Here is a 22,308-nt window from a genome sequence, read left to right as displayed (position 1 = left end):
ACACACACGCGCGCACGCACACACACACACACGCTCTTCATCTCCACCCCTGGGAGCTGAGCGATGGGCCCACAGAAGCCTGAGCAGAGCCCAGCTGAGAGGCTAAATGGCGCAGGCTGTGTACAACACGCTGACTGGAACCCCGATAATCTCTGCATCACACTGTCCACATGACCTACTGGAGCCTCCTGGCCTCAGCTCAACAGGGCCAGGCTGCACACTGACGTTACGCTAGCGTAGCCTAATGACAGCTCTGCCGCAGATGAGCACCACAGGCATAATCTGTCTGTCAGGAGGCTGCATGCTCGCCTCCCAGAACCGCTACATCCGTAAGACCACAGAGATTTTACCCCCTGAAGCCTTGTCTTTTAGGGGTGCATAGGCACGAAACACATTCATTCCCAAAGCTGTGACCATTAGTAGCAAGGCTGCATATGACCAAAGCAACGCAATGCAACCAGAACCACACTGGATTCTGACTGCAATCCTGACAGGCACACAGTTGAAGACGGGGATTATCACTGCAGCATTATCATGACAGTGGACACTGGACAGTGTGTGACCGTTTCTCTGCTTCTCATTGGGCCCGCTTCCATCAGGACATAAACACAGCTGTCAGAAATCATAAACGAGCCAGCAAAATGCAGCCACTCTTCTCCTTGGCAGTAAAACCCTGTGACCTTCGACCCCAGACACCTGTGCCAGTCAGCCAGCTGCGGCTCTGTGATGTGCTCTTGGCAGAAGGTTTAATGTGCCATCATTACAGGAGCTCAGGTGAGTGATTATGAGCCATTACTCGGTCCTGGACGGAGAGAGAGAGACCAGCTGAAGACCACAGGGCTGTGCGTGACCCAGTCGTCATGGCGCCGTCCAATCATCACGCTCCAGCTGACAATAACACTCCGTACCGAATCACAGAGCGGGTCTGTAAAAACACAACTGTGCAGCGGGCCTATGCGCTGGCTGGGAGGCGGGGCTAAACGCCGAGTCCAGTCTCGTGACCTGACGCTAAAACGGAACATCAGCTCAGCTTTCAAGCAGCTGCGTGGAAACAAACGCATCGGCAAAAAAGCTCACGGCACGGCCAAGCGACCGCTGCCGCCGACCGGCGGCGTGTCATTTCCCACACGGTGCCCGTCGTGTCAAATGGGCGTCGCCTCCGACGGCCGCGTCGGCGGTTCGGCTGGTCGCAGCGGCTCGTGGAGCTGCCGCGAGAGAGAGGCCGGCAAAGCTCGCCACCCACAGCCCAGGAACAATGCACGGCACAGGGGGAAAGACTGCGCAACGTTTCAGTAACTAAAGCGACCAAAAAGGGCTTTCGCCAAATGTAAAAGTTCATTGCAGCCGCCTCACCAAAGATTATGTTAAAAAAAAGTCTGAATTACTAACAAAGCATCGGCCATGCGCAGTCTGTTTAACCCATATTTGACCGCTCCAAACCTTAAGAGAAATCCGATATCATAATGCAGCACTCACTGGTTAATGTCGAAACAACAAGCTCATCAGTACAAGTAAGCTAATGCTGATCTTATGAATCATTACGGCGCAGACTGAACATTACATTACAAGTTAAAGTGCTTATAGATTGCTGTTGCTTTTAAACATAATTGTTTGCCATTCCGTGCATGTAAGTATGTTCCAATTTTAGCTTTGTTACCGATCATTCGCTTACTTGGCACTCACAGCCTTGCTGCTTTCCGTGCTACAGACATGCACTTAACGTGTTGTCTTACAATATTATTTAGACTGATGGGCACATTTAAATTACATTTAGGCATTCAGCACTAGAGGCTCTAGGTTGACATAAACAAGGCAACAAAGAGCGGGTGCCAAGTCATTAAGGTCACAATCGATAGGAAATGTTAATACCCCTGAAAGCCGTTAAAAGTCTATCTGCGTAAGTGTAGCCTCTACATAGGGAATGAAGACATAATCAATCTGAGACGGCAGGTTTAATTGAAAGTGCCGAAGCTTCCATCAGCGGAGCTCGTAGTTCAGACCTTTCCCCAGTCATCAGGGCTAATAAAAAATAAAATGAGGATCAGACATGGGTGTTGTCACTTTTTCGCAAAGAATAGAAGGCCAACAAAGAGAGAGGGTAGTCTGTATGGTTGGCAAGGCTCACTTGTGCTCTATTAATAGGTTTCCATTGTTAAATGAGATAATACATTAAAATCCAGAAACACTTTTTTTTTTTTTTGGTGAAGGGTTATTTTCTGAAACACCAACAGGTGCATGAATGAAAATGAAGGACAAAGCGCTGTGGTGCCCGGCCTGCTGCCTGTGGTGCCCGGGCCTCTCTCTGCAGCACAGCTCACGTATCGAAGGTGACGGAACATGGCGGCCTCAGGCCCCTGCGAGGGGGGACACAGCTCAGTCGTGGGCGAGCGAGGCCTTCCAGGCCGCTGTGCCTGCAGGAGGATTAGGGCCCGCTGACATTCCTACAGTCTCAGTCACGCTCTCTCTCACCCACACAGCACGGAGGAGAACGAGAACCCTGGGGCATCTCTGCCCCCAAACACACGACCCATTCCCAACCCCCAGGAAATACACGGCGACACACACACATACACACGCACACACACGTGCACACACACACACACTGCACACACAGACACACATACATACGTATACAGAGACATATAACAAACACGCACACACATACAACACACATAGCACACGCAAACATACATACATACGTATACTGTACACACACACACACACACACACACACACAAATACACACTCACACACTCATGAAATAAAATCTATGAAAAAATATTTTTGGTCTGGCTATTGGGCATCCCTTTAAGTGGAATGGCCTGTCTCCCGGGGGCGGGGGCGGGCCGAGGCTAGTGGTGCGTGAATGAGAGGGAACATTCCCTTTAAACCTCGCGGGAGCTGGAGAGGTCAAAGTCATTAACACCCAGATGTGAGAGAACAGACACAAATAGAGCACCAATAGAGGGAGGATGAGTGTTCTGAGAGTCATGCTTACACCCTGCCCACACACATGCGCACACACTCCCAACACACATACTGTGCACATCATGCGCAACAAACACACACTCCCAACACACATACACACAGAGACATGCGCATACAAACAAATACACACACAACACACATACTGTACACATCATGCACAAACACACAACACACAAATACACACACACACAACACACATACTGTACACATCATGCACAAACACACACACACATACACTCACAACACATATACATCATGCACAAACATACACACACATACACACACACTCACAACACACATACACATCATGCGCAAACACACACACAGACAAATACACACACATTTATTTATTTATACAGGGAATCCCATTGACACATAGATATCATGCATTCACACACACACACACACACACACCATGCTGGTTTGGAACTGAAGCAGCTTATTGCATGTGACACGCGATACCCCTGCGTGCCGCTTCATAAGAGAGGGACACTCCGAGCTGTACTGTTCACTCTCAGCTGTTCTGTTTACTCTGAGCTGTACTGTTCACTCTCAGCTGTACTGTTCACTCTCAGCTGTACTGTTCACTCTGAGCTGTACTGTTCACTCTCAGCTGTACTGTTCACTCTGAGCTGTTCTGTTCACTCTCAGCTGTACTGTTCACTATGAGCTGTACTGTTCACTCTGAGCTGTACTGTTCACTCCGAGCTGTACTGTTCACTCTGAGCTGTTCTGTTCACTCTCAGCTGTACTGTTCACTCTCAGCTGTTCTGTTCACTCTGTGCTGTACTGTTCACTCTCAGCTGTACTGTTCACTCTCAGCTGTTCTGTTCACTCCGAGCTGTACTGTTCACTCCGAGCTGTACTGTTCACTCTGAGCTGTTCTGTTCACTCTGTGCTGTACTGTTCACTCTCAGCTGTACTGTTCACTCTCAGCTGTACTGTTCACTATGAGCTGTTCTGTTCACTCCGAGCTGTACTGTTCACTCTGAGCGGTACAGTTCACTCTCAGCTGTACTGTTCACTATGAGCTGTACTGTTCACTCTGAGCTGTACTGTTCACTCTCAGCTGTACTGTTCACTCTCAGCTGTACTGTTCACTATGAGCTGTTCTGTTCACTCTGAGCTGTACTGTTCACTCTGAGTGGTACAGTTCACTCTCAGCTGTACTGTTCACTATGAGCTGTACTGTTCACTCTGAGCTGTACTGTTCACTCTCAGCTGTACTGTTCACTCTCAGCTGTACTGTTCACTATGAGCTGTTCTGTTCACTCCGAGCTGTACTGTTCACTCTGAGCGGTACAGTTCACTCTGTGCTGTACTGTTCACTCTCAGCTGTACTGTTCACTCTCAGCTGTACTGTTCACTCCGAGCTGTACTGTTCACTCTGAGCTGCACGGTTCACTCTGAGCTGTACTGTTCACTCTGAGCGGTACTGTTCACTCTCAGCTGTACTGTTCACTCTGTGCTGTACTGTTCACTCTCAGCTGTACTGTTCACTCTGAGCGGTACTGTTCACTCTCAGCTGTACTGTTCACTCTGTGCTGTACTGTTCACTCTCAGCTGTACTGTTCACTCTGTGCTGTACTGTTCACTCTGAGCTGTACTGTTCACTCTCAGCTGTACTGTTCACTCTGAGCTGTTCTGTTCACTCTCAGCTGTACTGTTCCTCCCACATGATGGCAAATTATTGACCTTCACCTGCAGAATCTCTGACATGTGTTCCAGCAGTCAGAAAACCAGATGTGCCAACAGCCCTTCTTGTCATCTACAGCAACCCCACAGCCTTAAAGATGGTCTGACAACGAGTGAGCAACAGGGCAGGAAAACAGCTGACAAGCCATAACACCTCCCTAGGACCTGTGACATTAGGACCAGCGCTATTAGGATCCTCGCTATTAGGACCAGTGATACTAGGACCTGTTATTAGGAACAGTGTTATTAGGACCAGTGCTATTAGGATCAGTGATACTAGGGTCACTCTGATTAGGACCAATGTTATTAGGAACAATGCTAATTAGGACCAATGTTTTTAGGACCAGTGATACTAGGACCAGTGTTATTAGAACCAGTGTTAAGAGGACCAGTGATACTAAAACCAGTGTTATTTCCTGAACTGGGTTCACACCACAGGAATCCTCAGATTGCTTAGGGGGTGAAATACAAGAGACAGATGAGCCAGAGGGAGCTTCCTAATGCCGGCGTTTTGAGCAGTATTACCGGAGGCCACTGAACGGTCTCCTGCCAGACATAATCTCCTTCCCTGCAGGGAGATCCGCCATTAAAGACAACAAGGGGGGGAACGCAGGGCATATAACTGAGGAGCAACCAGCATAGAAAAGCAGGCTGCATTATCAGGCCTGACGAGACTGCTATACTTCAGTGTTCCTAACTGAGTGCAGGTACAGTGCAGGGGCCACGCCCCGGGCCCCCCGTCGTCCCACAGTGACCCGCTCTTCCCAGCGTGACCCGCTGCCCCCCCCCCCCCCCCCCCCCGGAGAGAAGGCTCTGCATTATTCAGCTGCTTCTCTCAACACAGTTTGGCTCGGCCTCATCAGCAATGCAACATTAATGATCTCTACAGCAGCTGCTGCACAGGGAGCCCATACACACAGGCCCAGGTTAAAGAGCAGGAGGGATACACGCACACACATGCACACATACACGCACACACACACACGCACACACACACACACGCACACGCACGCACATGCACGCACACAGATACAAGCACACGCGCGCACACATACACGCACACACACACACACGCGCGCACAGACACACACACGCACACGCACGCACATGCACACACACGCACACAGATACACGCACACGCGCGCACACATACACGCGCACACACACACACGCGCGCACAGACACACACACGCACACGCACGCAAACACACACACACGCACGCACAGACACACGCACGCACACCACACACGCACACACATTTTTTTCATGTGTCATGGCATCAAACTGACTCCTGGAGACCCGACCCCATTCACCAGTCACTGCTCCACATTTCTGTCTGATGCCTCTTTCAGACCCTTGGTCCTGCCCCTTTGAATGGGTGGCAGAGTCCATGCGGCAGCCGACTCTCAATACACACACCCCCCGCCCCCCAGCCCCCCAGCCCCCCTGCCCCCCCCGCCCCAAAAGCCCCCCAGCCCCCCTGCCGTGCGGCCAGAGGTTCAATTCAATTCCCCGGCGTGGCGCTTTCTATTCTGCAATCTCGTCTCTATCTGTGACTCCCTCTGCCTTCCCCATCTGAATAGAGCAGAAGAAACACACGGGGAAGGAGCGGGGACAGTCTGCTCCTCTTTTTTAAAACGCCATTGCCCTTCTCCAGCCTGCGTCTCCACCAGGAGGAGAACATGGAGTCAGCCCTCAGACGCAGCCAGCTGTGACGACACACCGTCTGGGATAATGAGCACCGGGGAAAGGTCACCGACGTGACAAATTTAGATCAATGTTTAATTAATAACCTCATTTCTTGTTTTTTTATTGTGGGGATGCTTCACTAGAGACAGACAATCAGTCACCGCAGCACTGGCAGAGTCAAGGCAGGGGAGCCAAGCTAGCCCGGATGCGGCTGAAGAACACAGAGGACGAAGAACAGTGGGATGAATGGTGCGGCTGTAGGTCTTCTGTCAGCTTCCGACTGCTGATTACCTAAATACCTAAACCCACGTTCTACCTTGATAAAAGGTGGTCTGCTGCCACCTGCTGGATACATACAAAACTGCAACAGTGAACACTGGCCAAGTATTTCATTCTCTGGAGTATTTTTAAAAATTGCTGATTATCTGTCTTATTGATGATGACTAATGCACATTTCTAAGCAAGTGCAGTCGATACTTTAGCATTATGGCATAATTTTATAGTAATACTGCAGTGGCTTGCTTAACGTTGTACTGATAAGACAAAATACGTCTCAACCTTCTCTTATTTGTACAGGATAAGAAGACAAAACCAGCATCAGGTTACACTATAAAAGTTAAAATTAAACCCCTTATTGCCAAATCACTGTACACACACATTAAAAACTGACAGCATAACTCACCATTCATTTAATATAATTCAGGCAGCAGATAAAATACTGATAAAATTCTCTCAAAGGGGACCACTCCTTTAAAAAATATAATGTTCAAGTAAAACAAACGCTGCATCACAAGCTAACATTATTTTTTAAGGAGCACATGTATATCTATTTTTGAAAGATCTAGGAGCACACAAATGCATCCCAATCAGTAGATTCTATGTGCTCCTAATTTCCAGGATCAAAGGATGCTAAAATAGTAGCAGTTTAGAGGCCTGCATCAGTAGAGCTAACATCACCTACACAGATCACCTAGCAGGAGAAGGTGCAGCACAACCGCAGGAGTCATTTACAGTCTCTTACAAAGCTTTGCAATGTTGACCTGCTCCACTGGGTGGCGCCACATCTCCATTCTGCGGTGGCTGTGAGAATCTTCTCAAAAGAAGGTCCCGGACGCTCTGTGAAAAATCAGCTCCCTGGTTCTGACTGGAGCCCCACCTCCCGCGCGGCTGAGTGGAGGTACCCGGTGGGTCCACGGCCTGATAAGCGCCATGGCGGCACAGGCCCAGACCCGGTTAATAGGGCCGTGAGCCGGCGCCGATACCGGAGCGAGGGGAGGCAGAGCGACGGGCTGTCAGGGCAATCCCTTACGGAGTGAACACAGCGTGACAGGCCAGCCACGCAAGCCGTCCCTGCAGCGGCTTAACACCCTCAGGTGTGTCGAGGCTCCGCGTCATCGCTGCACAATGGGCGAGCGGAGGAGGCCTCAGAGCCCTGGAGAGCGAGAAGGCTGAGGAGTGCAGCGCAATGGGGTGGGGGGGTGGCATTACAGAGAACGTTCTCTCTCTGGAGGTAAAGTACATTTGGGAGAGAATGGGATGATGAGGGCGGGGGAGTCCGATTCAGTGTCCATTAGCCAACACCGTACAAACAAGCCCAAGCCCACTCCGACTCGATCGATACCCAAGTCTCTCATCGCCACGGCGATGCTCACTGTGCTGGCCAGAGCTGGCCGTCTGCCCAGCTAGTTCCCATAGATGACCTTAGGTGTCCTTATAATGACCAGCATAAACATGTTAACCATTTAACACACACCCTAGGCCCTGACCTGCAAAGTCTGCCTCTCAGCGGTGGATTCATTCCTGAACAGGCGCAGTGTACATCTTAAAGCGATAGCTCACTTTCCTGGAGTTTTTTGGCATTATTTCAGTTATATATATAATTTATGCTTTCCACTGCCTCCGAGATTCTTTTTATGTGCAATGCAGTATATTTTAGATGCAGAAGTTTTGGAGGACCACCACTGGCAAGTATGGAATTTAAAGCACAACCTTTTCAAGCAACTGCAAAAAAGCAGTGATGTCATGCTTCTCAAAGCTGTACATGTGAACACATTTGTATAACATTTATTCAAACTTACAAATATAAATATCTCTTTTCACATTGTTTCAGTACCTCTTTTCTTCTTAGTTCTCAAGTGGCACAAGCTCTTCGAAATGCTCTCCTCTTTTTCACTCCTACAGAACCAAACGTGCTGTCTTTCAGGTTGCCGTACCACTGGCTAGAAATAGCAATCGCTACACCACAAGTGCATTACACAATTCGTCTTCAAGGATGTGTGGCTGTTGATATGTACCCTCAAGCCGAGGGCTTACAGAGAACAAAGATAAGAAACATACTACACAAGTCCAAGATGCCATCTTAAGATTCCTGCCAGGTAGTATTACAGTTACTGGTATGTGTTACCACTTAAGGCCATGTCCATCTTCATACGGTCTCTCTGACCACACCCACATCATCACTGTCACAGGTGTGCATTAACACTTAAGGCCATGTCCATCTTCATATAGTCTCTCTGACCACACCCACATCATCACTGTCACAGGTGTGCCTTAACACTTAAGGCCATGTCCATCTTCATATAGTCTCTCTGACCACACCTACATCATCACTGTCACAGGTGTGCATTACCACTTAAGGCCATGTCCATCTTCATATAGTCTCTCTGACCACACCCACATCATCACTGTCACAGGTGTGCATTACCACTTAAGGCCATGTCCACCCCCTCCCCCCCCTCCAGCACCCATCCAATGTCAGCACATGACCTGTTCCCTCTCTTCACGCCATTTCGTTATTTGGTGATTTGGGCATGCCCATCAGGATTGCATGCAGTCCGCAGTCCAGGTTTGCAAACCTGATTCAGAAGCACTATGTGAAAAGGGAGGCCATCATCAACATAGTTCCACAGGCCAGGTTTGTTTAGAGTGACATGTGGTGCCGTCACCAGGACGACACTACAGAGAGAGTTATGCTCTCCTGACCCATGACCTTAGGCAACAACACCCCCCCCCCCTTGTCACAGTAAGTAAACACTTAGTCTCAACTTAACCTCAATACACTGTGGCCTTAACTGCGAATGAGGCATTTAAACAGGTTCTGCATAGTGTTACTCTACACCCATTGTCTTTCTATACGCCTTTGTCACCAAGCTCATTAAGCTGTGAAAGTTCTGAAAAAACAGAAAAGCTCCTGTTTAAATGAATTAATCAAAGGTACGGAGAAAGCCCAAAGCGATTATACTGAAAGTGACCTCAGACAGAAACAAAAGACACCACTAATCCACATTCTAAGGAGGGCCAGTCACATGTCCAAGCAGCCCCATTTTTTCCCTTCCCGTCAATTCCCCCTGCTAGACTGCGCTATAAGCTCACATGGCATAAGGGATTGCTAAATGGTCGCTGGGGCAACATGCAATTTGCGACCTGTCAATAATTATGACCAATCCACTTAAACCCAGCAGCGAACACCGCTGACATCACTTTGCGCCATCTCATTGTCACCATGAGTTTAGCAGGTCATACAGCGTATAGGTAGCAAAAACATACAACCTGTCACCTGCTTCCAAATATCAGTTTCATAGGTCTACTTCGGAAGAGAGTTATTTACTGTAACAAAATATGAATACATTCTGACGTTCTAAATTGAAGGACATCATATTTCATAGAGAGAAGAGGGCGTTGGTGGGCCAGGTAATGTAATGACCCCGAGCCAAGATGGATGCCACGCCTTATGAAAATGAGTACGTTTGAGAAGACGCTCATCTCTACGCCAGTGAACTGACCCCCGGTGGAGCAGCTCGGGTTCCATGGGTAATATTTGATTTCACATGCTAATGAGTCGCAGCAGTGAATACCTGCATGTGAGCCGACGCCCGGACCGCCCGCGCGCGTGCAGCTGAAGCCGTCGTCCCGGCCCGCACGCGCCGCGCCGCACACCGCGCGTCTGTAACCCCACACCGCCGTCACGGAAGAGTGGCTGAGCTTTATGACAAAGGTGCCATCGGCACGGCAACAAACTGCTGCCTCCGACACGCTACGCCGCCCCGGTCAAAACAGCAAAGATCGTCTGTCAGCCCCAACACTCAAAGCTATATTAATAATATTATTATTATTATTATTACTACATTACATTTATTTGGCAGATGCTTTTATCCAAAGCAATGTACAATAATTGCGTACCGAAGGTCACTGGAACAACTACAAAACACATTTCCGATAAGGTACAATACTCATTTTGTAACAGTCATTCATAGCCATGAACACATTAAGTCCAGTTCACACAGTAAACATTACCCTCTGACCTAACCTATGCGTAGTCAAACTAGGAGGCACGACAAGCTACAACATTAACATCATTATTATTATTATTATTATTATTATTATTATTACTATTATTAATTCAGCTCCCAAAGAAGGCTTAAAGCAGCGGAGACCAAATTACTGAGGGACTGCTTTTCTCTGATCCGTCCAGTACTGAAACACACCCAAAAGCACATTCAAATGAGGAATTACATTATGTATAACGTCAATAAAACCAGCTGCATATACTGTACGCTCTGTAGACCAGTACAGTGCGTATTGGCAAGTGGAGCACTGGGAATCACTCCCCTTATGCTAACTCTGCGTATATTTTTAATTTTTAATATTGAAAATTTGTTTCTGTATTGTGCTTGCATGAGCACCAATTGTGCGTATTAATCTTGCAGCTTTGCAAGATTCGGTTCGGTTCAATTATCTTTACAAAGAGACTTTATTTCAGTGAGACAAGCCTGATGCAGTTTAACAGAAAAGGAAAATTCACTGTGTTCTGTGGACTGGGGGGTTGGCAGATAAGCAACACTGTTAGCTCAGGCCAGGCCAGGTCCAGACCACCACCTGGCACTCAATGTGTGAAAAGAGCTCTTCTGTAAACACTGACGCTAGCGGATGGATCTCTCTGGCATCGCCGTAGGAACCGCGAATGCCATGCGGGGGCCGCGCGTCCAATCAGAGAGCGACGGCGAGAATGCCCCCGTGCCTGGCTGATATAAAGGGGGGCCGATAATCCTGGGGCGCTGGGAGCTGGCCCAGGCTCCCAACTAAGGGAGTGTCACTGTGACCCGCACAGCCGTCCCCGGAGAGGGCACGGCAACGGCCAACACAAACACCGCCGTGTTTTTCCAACACACGGCAACCGATAAACAGTGCTACGGCACGCGCGCTGCGTGTGTGTGTGTGTGCGTGTGTTCCCCCCAGTGAAGCACCATGAGGCAGAAGCCTATGGAAGTATTCATTCTACTTTGTGACTGAAGCAGTGCCCCGTTATTCCAGCACTACAACAGATTTGTCCTTGGGAAAATGTCACTTTTGGGTGGGTGGAAGTGGCAGCGACCTACATGGGTAAAAATAAAACAGGAGGCAGCACCGCGACATCACCGTGGGGGTCTGGGACAAGAAGAGTCCTTGCTGCCGCAAGATACCTAAACAGAACCAGAACTAAACCGCCAACAGTCACAGAATAGGAGAACTGCAGCACTCAAAGTCGACCCAATCCAAACAAACAAGTTCTCACTAACAAGAAGCTTAACTCCCATCATAAAACAAGGAGTACACCAACCAACAACAAGTGTGTTATGCACAAAGCACCATCCCAAACAGCTCTGCTACCCTGTCAGCTCCAAGGACTCAGCACCACAGTCATTGGGTGGGAAGGGCTGGTATTTCTTCAGCTATAAGATGGTAAGCCTGGAATCGGTCTTTAAGGTTTGTATCAATCGTTCAGCAAGTGTGTCCTCTCCATAGCGAGGAAGCGCATCCTGACAGTGCGCTCACCTCCCCCGTGCCCCGTCCGGCAGCACACCCTGTCCCCCAGTGCACCCCGTCCGCAGCCTACCCTGTCCTGCACCGTACCCAGTCCCGCAGCGCACCCCGTCCGGCAGCACACCCTGTCCCGCAGTGCACCCCGTCCGCAGCCTACCCCGTCCTGCACCGTACCCAGTCCTGCAGCACACCCAATCCCACAGCGCACCCCGTCCCACAGCGAACCCCATCCCGCAGCGTTCATCTCCCCCTGTGCCCCGTCCCACAGCACACCCCGTCCTGCAGCACACCCTGTCCCACAGCGTTCGTCTCCCCCTGTGCTCCGTCCCGCAGCACACCCTGTCCCACAGCACACCCTGTCCTGCAGCACACCCCGTCCCACAGCACACCCCATCCCACAGCACACCCCGTCCTGCAGCGCACCCCGTCCTGCAGCATTCGTCTCCCCCCAATGCCCTGTCCTGGAGCACACCCTGTCCGACAGCGCACCCCGTCCCGCGGCACACCAGCACGGGTCCCCTTACCTGTACTTCATGCCGGTCTGGCAGGACACGCTGAGGTCCAGCGACAGGCCGTTCATGCGCAGGAAGTCCTCCATGTTCTTGGCCTGGGCGGCGGCGCGCACCTCGCGCAGCCTCAGCAGCTCGGTCTGGTCGGCGGGGCGGGGCGCGTGCAGGCCCTGGTCCGAGTGGAAGCGGTTGATGCCGCTGCGCACGCTCTCGCTGTACGACATGGACAGCATCTTCCCGCTGCTGGCGCTGCTGCTGCGCCGGATGCCCCCACTCGGCGCCGGCGCTTTGGGGATCTGCGGGTTTTCGGGAGGGACACTCTGTTGGCGGCTGAGGCGGCGGGCGGCGTGCCCGCCCCGAACCTCGCACGCGCCGCTCCTCTGTGCGGCGAACATCCTCCTCCTCCCCCGCCCTCCCCTCCTCCTCCTCCTCCGCGGTCACACCCGCTGCTCGCTCTGCTTCGCTCCGCTCCGGAGCGCGGAGGGTGTCGGATGGCGGGCGAGAGGAGAGAGCACTGGGAGCGGGACAGGAGAGCCAGCGGCCGCTCGGGCGTGGCCATCTCTTTAAATAGCACCTGCTTTCAGAGAAAAGCAGCCCTCCTGCTCCAGGCAGCGTGGGGGGGGCGGCGGGGGGGGGGGGGGGAGGGCGGAAGGACGCGTGGCCATGCATCATGTAATCAGAGCTGCCCAAGCCCCTTCTACGGCAGGGACACAAAAGCAGAGAGAGAGCGTGTGTGTGTGTGTGACAGAGAGAGAGAGAGAGAGAGTGTGTGTGTGAGAGAGAGAGAGCGAGCGTGTGTGTTGTGTGTGTGTGTGAGAGAGAGAGAGAGAGAGAGAGTGTGTGTGTGAGAGAGAGAGCGAGCGTGTGTGTGTGTGACAGAGAGAGAGAAAGAGAGAGTGTGTGTGTGAGAGAGAGAGCGAGCGTGTGTGTTGTGTGTGTGTGAGAGAGAGAGCGAGCGTGTGTGTTGTGTGTGTGTGAGAGAGAGAGAGAGAGAGAGAGAGAGAGAGAGAAAGAGAGTTCTCTTCCGTGTAGTTTCAGGTAACCGGCTGTGTGCTTAAGAAGCTGCTCCAGGACTCCACTCAGCAGAAAGTCTGACCAAGGACACGTGCAAAAGAACTTTATTTGCAGCGGCAACAATAGCGGGGGGGCGGGGGGGCATTACATTCAGTCATGCGTGAGGCATTGGGTGGGTAGAGAGGGGGGAGGGGGCAGAGGCGCACGGCAGGTATTTTAAATTGCGATGAGAGGGGACAGTTGGATGACAAATCTCTGGAGAAGCGGACAGGGCCCAATCAGCTTTAATCCTCCTGGGGCTGCCCCGATGTGCGAGTGTCAAAAAATAGACGGTCACACTAAGAGGCGCACGCCAGAAAAACAGAGCCCGCTATCGGACACATTCCCACCCCTCTCCTTACAGAGACACCACGACAGGGGCTGCAGTGAAATCCCAACCAACTCACAGTGTGCGCAGCGAATGCAACATCGACTACAATGCAATCTCATTCATGTAAAATTTGCATTTCTACTCAATTTGGAAGAGAAAGTAAAGTCTGAAAGTGTGTAAATACTTTCTATTAAAGGGCACTATATACTGGCTCACGATGCTAAAGCACTGGTGTGGTTTAGAGTCACCCCCTGTAGTAGGGATACCCAAATCTGGCCCCCAAAGGCAGTAGTGTTGCTAGTTCTCATTCTTCCTCCTCTGCTCAGGGACCTGGGACAATCAAATATTTAGTGACATTAATAAATCAATGAAACGCCCATTAGGTTTAAAAAAGAAAAGAAAACTACTAGCCTCAAGGACCTGACAAAAATGTAATATTAGACAAAGGGAAATGAAAAAGTTAGCAAACACCAACATCACCCATGTGAAAAAAGTAATTGCCCCCAAAATTTAATGACTGGTTGCACTGCCTTTAGTAGCACTAACGGCAACCAAACGCTTCCTATAATTTGCTATCAGTCTTTCACATCGCTGTAGAGGAATCTTAGCCCACTCTTCTTTGCAGAACTGCTTTTATTCATACAAATTGGCAGGTTTTAAAGCATGTTCATTTCGTGTTGTCACAACTCTTTTGGTTTCAAGTCAGGACTTTGACTAGGCCACTATTTTCACCCATTCAGATGTGCTTGGATGTGCTTTCGTGTACATTGTCTTGTTGTATAACTCCATTAAGCTTCAGCTTCAGCTCACAGACAGATAACCAGATATTCTCCTCAAAGATTTTCTGGCAAGTAACTGCCATGTCATCCAGGTCCTGAGGCAGCAAACCATCCCACACCAATCAACTAGGCTATCACGACCATGTTTGACTCTTAGTATGATATTCTTACTGTGACCCATGTCACCCAAAAAGGTCTACTTTTGACTCATCTGTCCATAAAACATTATCCCAAAATACTTGGTATCATCCAGGTGCTTTTTTTGCAAACATGAGACAAGCAATGATGTTTCTCTTGGTTAGCTGTTAGCAGTTTCCATGCTGCAACTCTCTCACGAATCCCATTTTTGCCCAGTCTCTTTCTTATTTTGGAGTCATGAGTGCTGTCCGGTAGGTTTTTTGAATGTTCTTATGGAATCTTTTGTGACCTCCTGGATGAGTTGTTGTGCCATTGGAGAGAATATGGCAGTTCGGCCTCTCCTGAGAAGATTCACCACTGTTCCAAGTGTTCATCATTTGGAGATAATGGCTGTCACTGTGGATCAAAATGGCTTTGTAACACTTCCTAACTTTTTTCTTATCTCTTATGGAATTTCCTTTGATCGTGCTTGGAGAAACTTTGTGATGATTACTTAATTCTAATGGTAAGGTTCAATATGAGTGATTGATTGCAGCCAGACTCAACAGGCCTGGCTGCAATCAAGCCGGGCTGTGTTCAATAAGCTCAATATAGGCCTAATTATCAATTTAATTTGGTTAATTGGTTAATTGAATAACTAAGAGGATAATTACTTTTCCACACGGGTAACATGGCTGTTACTGAGGTTCCCTTTGTCTAATATTACACTTTTTCTAAAGATCTGAAACCATTTAGTGTGGCAGATACGCAGTGTAAGCTGATGCAAGCTGCGATTGTCTGCATAGGCTAACATCAGTACAATATTCACACATTCGATGCTCTGTCAGTAGTTCCTGGTAAGGCCCCTATGTGGCTTTACATGATTTCACCCTTGAATGCTGTAAGTATAAGGCTGTTACGTGACATAAAAATGTCCTGAGATTAGCCCTGATTAAGATAAACTGAATCCATGTTAATCACAGCATGAACCACATCGTTAAAGTGATATAAGACCAAAGTAATAGATAATTAAATAAAGGTAAAAAAAACATTTTGTGTTTGAAAATTTCTTTATTAAATGAAACCGAAATATTATGAGGATCGACTGGCCAAATGAGATGCATTTCAATTCTTCATATAATATGCACAGTACTGACACATAATTACAAATAGGCAAATCATTTCCCCTCAAAACGTTTTATACAGCACACTGTCTGCCTCCACACAACCATGAAAGATATCTGATTATTCAAGAATAATCAAAACCTTATAAGGAATGGGCGGCTAGTAGAAATAAAGGTATGGACCTAAGGTATAGATGTAATAAGACGTATGCTGACAATATTGCAGTGCAAAGATATTGAAGTCAAATAAAGATTCTTCCAAAAGTGTCCTCTACTCAGGAATAAAGAGATCAAAATAAGACCAACTTTAATTTCCTCCTGAGCAAAGAAAACAAAATAGCACTGAAATTGAATGACAGGAATATGTGTGTTAAACAATTTTTTTTTTTACAAAGGATTATGTAGTTTCCAAATGAGTCTTAAATGAGTGCTTTTTATTCTCCTTTTACCATTCCGGTACAGAGGCTTACCAAAATATGAACAAAATGACCACGTAAACAACCTAAATCAAATAGTCTTCAAAACCAGCACGCATCAGAAATTAAATTCAATCGAAAATCACAAGGCAAAACAGCCCAGGCATCACCTCATGAGCTTGTTTTAAGTTCTGAAACTTTCGATTTCTACGAATAATTTGATAGACATTTTGAAAAATGAGGCAATGTTTTTGTTGCGGTTCAGAGGAGTCCTGAACAGGAAGTGATGCTCTGTTCATGTCCAGCATTATTGTGACAATTAGGGACATTACATTACATTAGAGAAACCAGCAGGCCACATGGCACAATAAAGAATAGAGATACAGACAGTAACAGCACCTTTTAACATCTGCAGTACAATTAAAGATGACCTGCCAGGGGGGGAAAAAAACCAAACCCAAAAAAAACACGGACAGCATGTCACTCCAGCCAATGAAATATCTACTTTTAAAACAAGACCAGCATTCGTAACCAAATCCTTTCCTCTGCACAAGTCTCATCTTGGTATTTTACCCTTATGGACATTTCTCTGATAAGCTTCCTGCTGGGACAGTCAGCTTCCCCTCTCATCATCCCAAAGTATCCTGAGATACCACCCACCACAGAGCCAGGCAATACTGCGTTTTACACCCCTCGACCCCATACATCCTGCCCAGCCGCAAAAACAAAAAACAAACACAAAACCCAGACGAAATGACCTGCGGGTTACCCAAACATCAGGAAGCCTTCCCTGTCCCTCCTTTCTACAGCACCAACCGACTCCACCTTCAGGACCAGCAAAAACACGAAAAACCCGAAACAAACACACAAACTACTCTATTTTTAGAAGCCTGTCTCCACCCCCCCCTCCTGTTTCTTAGTGACTAAAAGCCAGCGGTGTGGTGGGTTTGAGCGGTCTGCAGCGCTGTGGTGTGGTGCGTTCTGGGAAGGGGAGCCCCAGCCAGCCCAGCGCCATGCGCCACGCACCCATTCGGGAAGGGAGAGGAGTCCGGGACGGGACGGGACGTGGGCAGCATCTCCATGCAGCACCCCCCAGCAGCACCCCACCCCCCTCCCGCACACCCGCCTCCCTCCCTGCTCAACAGTCAAACTCACCCGGTTTCTCGGGGGCCGGCTCATGGGTCACGGATTTTGCGCCCCGCTGCTAATTTAGAGACGGGACTGCGGTCGGCGATCTTGGCGATAACTTTCTGCCCTCTCCTCCTCCACCCAAACAGGGCGTGCCTCGCCAGGAAGCCTAAACCAATTAGCGAATGACGGAGCTCTCCTCAGGCCCTTCCCTCCTCCCGCCTCCCTTCCATCACACTCACAGAGGAAATCCATTTACGCCTCTCTCAGTACAAGCATGTTTTGCAAAGCCCAGCAAATAATACCGGTCCTAAATTATTCAGAGAAGCTTTTGTGCTAAAAGCTTTTGATTGTTTGGGAGGCGATGCTAAACAGCACGGCGGCAGCCTGTAATGAGCTCAATGTCTGCATGCGCGCATGTGAACGTGCGTGCACCTCACAGGCATGTGCTACACCTGTCAGAAGCTACGAGACGCCACAAAAGCAGATACATCGCTTTACCTGTCAGCAGTCAGAACACATAACCACACCAAGGCCAAACCCTCTACTGTTCCACCACCAACTGAGCAACAGAGCACAGGAACTACAACATGCCTGTTTCAGGAACTACAAGAACTTAGACCACCACGCTTCAAGTGGTTGTTCAAAATCAGACAACCCCAGAGCCTCACCATAGAAAGCATAACATGTGTAGAATGTATGCATCACCTCAGCAAAAACAGAAGAACCAGAGGCAGAGACTTTATGTTGAAGGAGATACTGAGCACATATAGGAATGGAACCGCTTATGCGCAGGAAAGCATGCGATTGGCTGAGCTCCCAGCAGACCCACCCAAGCAGGATCAATGAGGAGGGCTCATTGGAAGTTAGGGAGGTCCGGTACCCCCTGAACCACACCCACTACCCAGCGTGGACACGCAGTCCAGCTCATGCAAATGAGTAAGGCCTCCCGTGAGCACACTCCTGCTGTGTGCAGTGTGCTCGCGGTACTGAGAGAGGTCCAGTACACCCACCGAGCCGCACTAACCAGCGTGGACACGCGGTACAGCAAAGGAGACAGCAATGCCCCCCCCCCCCCCCCCATCCATGAACATTCTGCACCCAACGGGAGTGGGGGAAAAAATTCAGAACTGGGCAACCTGCGTATCACTGTTTCCCTGTTTAAAGAGCCTGGGATAATTTGCCCTTGTTTGTATAATGTAGTTTAATGCTTATCACGGCAGTTTTGTTAGCATGACTAATTAGGCCTATTAGTTTACTGCCCAACTGGGTAGTTAACAAGTTGTCAATTGAGTCTGCACTTCCTGCATTTACTGATTCTGAGACTACACTATCACCCTCTGGCAACACTGCAACCCCTCATTTTTCACTTGTGTTGGAGTTGCAAGTCACTCTGGACCGACATCAATAATTGACTCCTCATATTGACTTATGCTGATACCTCACTTTATTACAGCACAAATGATACCTGCAACCAAGTTTCCACATTCATGTTAGGACGTGAAGGGACAGATGCGAGATTTTGTGAAGGGAGAAAATTTTATTTTTATAACAGTATATTTCAACTCGCTTATTATTAAGCAGATAGCATGACTCTACAGCCTCTGTACAGCTTTGTTTATGAGTTTGCCTGGTATCAAATGCGATAAAATAGAATAAATAATAAATAAAAGAAGCTGGCACGACTATGATTAGGCCACTTTCTGAGCTCAACATTAATTCACTTAATATCAGCAGTGCACAAAATGCATCTCCTCTCTGGCGCATCATAAATGTCCATCATATAGGCCGTAATGTTAGCATCGGGTCGATAGCCATAAACTCCTACATTACCCAGCATCCCTGTCATTTTACCGATTTCCCCCTCGACTGGTGGCGGAATTGCTTCTGGAAACCACACAGCACCCTCCCCGTCCAGCTTCCTGTGACTATGCAGCTTTGAGCCTTCATTCAGACAGATTTCAGAGGGATACAGTGCCGCCCGGTCACTGAGGCTGCGACGTGAGCACACGAGGCCATTACCAAAATCCCTCAGACAACACAAACCCATCAGGCTGCTCCATTCACTCTTTATCCATGCTGTTAGCGTAGCGGTGAGCTGCTAGCGCTCTGCGTCGGTGCTGCCTGTGCTCTCAGGGCTGAGCCTGGGTCTTTCGCATCGCGCTTTTATAACCCCACAGAGCTCTCACTGCGTTTTACTGCCGGTCTCACAAACGCGAACAGCTCACCACGAACAGCTGCTATTTTAATATGCTGCATTATCAAACTAATTAACTGTTACACTGCTCAACCTGTATGACATTCACAAGAGCAATTATGGTTGCACATAGGCACAGAATAAAAAGGTTAAAGCAAGAACTGAACTGAACTTGAATTCTTTGAATTCTTGTTGAGGACAAAGGTCGATTGACTCCTAGACACTCACTGACCACTACATCAGAAGGTAAGAGAGCAATAACTGATAAAGCACAACACTCAAACCATGCCCTGTATAACTCATTTCCCCTTCAGTCACAGAGTGTGGTCTGTGCTTAATGGAGCACACAGGTCTGCTCTGCACCTGAAAGCAGGACAAAAGCTCCTGGCTAACTCCTCTCTAACTGGGACAGCACCCACTGCAATATGCTCATACACTCACACGCATATACATACGCACATACACACAGACACACACGCACACATATAGAAACACACACACACACGCATATGCACATACAGACACACAGACACACACACAAGCACAAACACATGCACGCAAACACCCACACGCACACACACACACACACACTCAAGGCGAAACAAGGCGCTAGCTTCCAGGCCCAGCACGTGTGCACTGTTACTGTCTGACAAACAGCTGCTCTCAACTTACCGCAAAGAGCAGAAAGACACACGGCACAAAAGTTCACACCATAGCAAACAGCAATGCCATGCATACCGATGCACATACAGGGAGAGCACACGGACCAAGAGGTATAACCAGAGACGCAGCCATGTACCCACTGTGTTCTGGAGTAAAGATAAAGAACCGGGACGTGCAGTAATGAACCAGCCTGAAAGCGTTTATGTCCACTTCTGCGCTGAACGGCGAATGACAGGTGGGCATGCCTGAAGACTGTCATCACCAATTATTGAGGGCAGACCATTCAGCAGTGATGTCACCATCACCCCAACACCATATAAAACACTGAGCCTCATTTAATTATGCTGGGGCGCCATCACACATGCCGGCCACCGAGAGGGCATACACGAAGGTTTCACAACTCTAAGAACCCCATTGGCCCGGTATTAGTGTAGACCAATCAGAACGCAGCAAACCCCAGAGTGAAGAACAAAAGTATCACCCAATACAGGCCGTGAGATGAGCAGGAGTGAAAATGGAGGGAAGACTTAGGGCCTTCGCTGCTTCACAAATACTAATGCTGAAATGGCATGTGTGTCAATGCTAGTTACAGATACCCTGGACAGTGAAAAGCAGCATAGAATTTCAGCGCTTAGCTATCCCAAGAGTCACATCAGATTACCATCAAGTCCGCTGCAGAACGGCTGAGAAAGGGTAAGCATCTTTTTCGGCAGTTTCTCCCGCCCCCCCGCGGGGAGGCCGGGTCCTCCCGAGGAGGGGGTCATGAATCGCGGGCCGGGCTCTTCGGGGAGATGAAGAGCTTCGCTCTTAAAAGGAGAGAATGGTAGCGAGGAGGGGAAATGCTAAATCAATAGAGCGCTCATTACCATGGTCTGACACCGTCAGGGCTTTCAGAAGTGTATCAGCAGAAAGCAGCCCCGTTTCCCCTGGAGACCAAGCAGGGAAAAAAACGTAATCCCGCTCGAAACTGGCATAAACAGGAGCATTGCGTACCTGCCTGCGACCTTCCTTCGCCACCCCCCCCATTCCCTCAAGCTCTCCACACTGCAGTCAGTTTCTCCGTAGCTTCATTAACGCGTCTCTCGCATCAGACAGAAACTAAATATCTAAACCATTTTTAAAAACCGCAGTGCTTTTTTGTGAAGGTGTAACCTTCTGTCGAGGCACAATGCACGTCCACACCCCAGAGGGTGTTCATTTTCCACATTTACAACTCCGCAAATTCAACATTTCACTGCAGAGGAAGGCCTCTGTTTAAACCTGGGACAAAGAGAAGGGTGCGTTTAAATGTCCCTGTGAAAACGTGCTGAAGCTCACTTCTTTGCATTAAGGACAGATCGCAGGCACAAGGCGGTTCAAAAATCGCATTAGAATCAGCATTGTCTTGGTCAGCGTGGATTCATTTACCATTATACCAGAGTTAGAGGACACCGCTGTCCTTCCACACGCACTCACACAGACCTTGGAGCGCACGTATGTGCATTTATACATCTCTCATCTGCATCTGATACTGTAAAACAAAACCCTTCCATCTGACATTCATCTGCTCAGCAGAGGTCCCGAGACTGCATCCTTCCTCACGCGTGAGCGTCTGATGGCCAACCGACGCCAGGCCAGGCCAGGGCTGGAGCAGGTCCAACTCCAGAGAGAAAGCAGAGGGACACAGAGAGCCTGGACCGACCACACACACACACACACGCACACGCACACATACGCACGCATGCACGCACACGCACATACACGTCAGGGGACTCTATCCTGAGACAGAGGCGGAGAGCTCGTAAAGCACGGCCCCGTCTTTAATAGCCACCGCCACCCC

The 22,308-nt window shown here is 49.0% G+C and overlaps 1 protein-coding gene across 5 annotated transcripts in view; it reads right to left on the bottom strand.

Moving 5' to 3' along the window:
• kcnab2b (potassium voltage-gated channel, shaker-related subfamily, beta member 2 b) overlaps positions 1-22,308 on the bottom strand; it is a 110,480-nt gene that overhangs the window by 49,186 nt on the left and 38,986 nt on the right. The window contains exon 1 of one of the 5 annotated variants that reach the window (XM_035381544.1): positions 12,697-13,027. The exons of the other annotated variants lie outside the window; for them this stretch is intronic. Coding sequence (XP_035237435.1) covers positions 12,697-12,914 — 218 coding nt within the window. The 5' untranslated portion in view covers positions 12,915-13,027. Of the gene's footprint in view, positions 1-12,696; positions 13,028-22,308 lie in introns of those variants that run through there. 5 annotated transcript variants of the gene reach the window in all.

This window comes from Anguilla anguilla, chromosome 11 (genome assembly GCF_013347855.1).
Source record: "Anguilla anguilla isolate fAngAng1 chromosome 11, fAngAng1.pri, whole genome shotgun sequence".
In the NCBI taxonomy this organism is placed as follows: Eukaryota; Metazoa; Chordata; class Actinopteri; order Anguilliformes; family Anguillidae; genus Anguilla; species Anguilla anguilla.
Note: the sequence above shows the minus strand (reverse complement) of the source record. Positions and strands in the feature narration are given on the sequence as shown.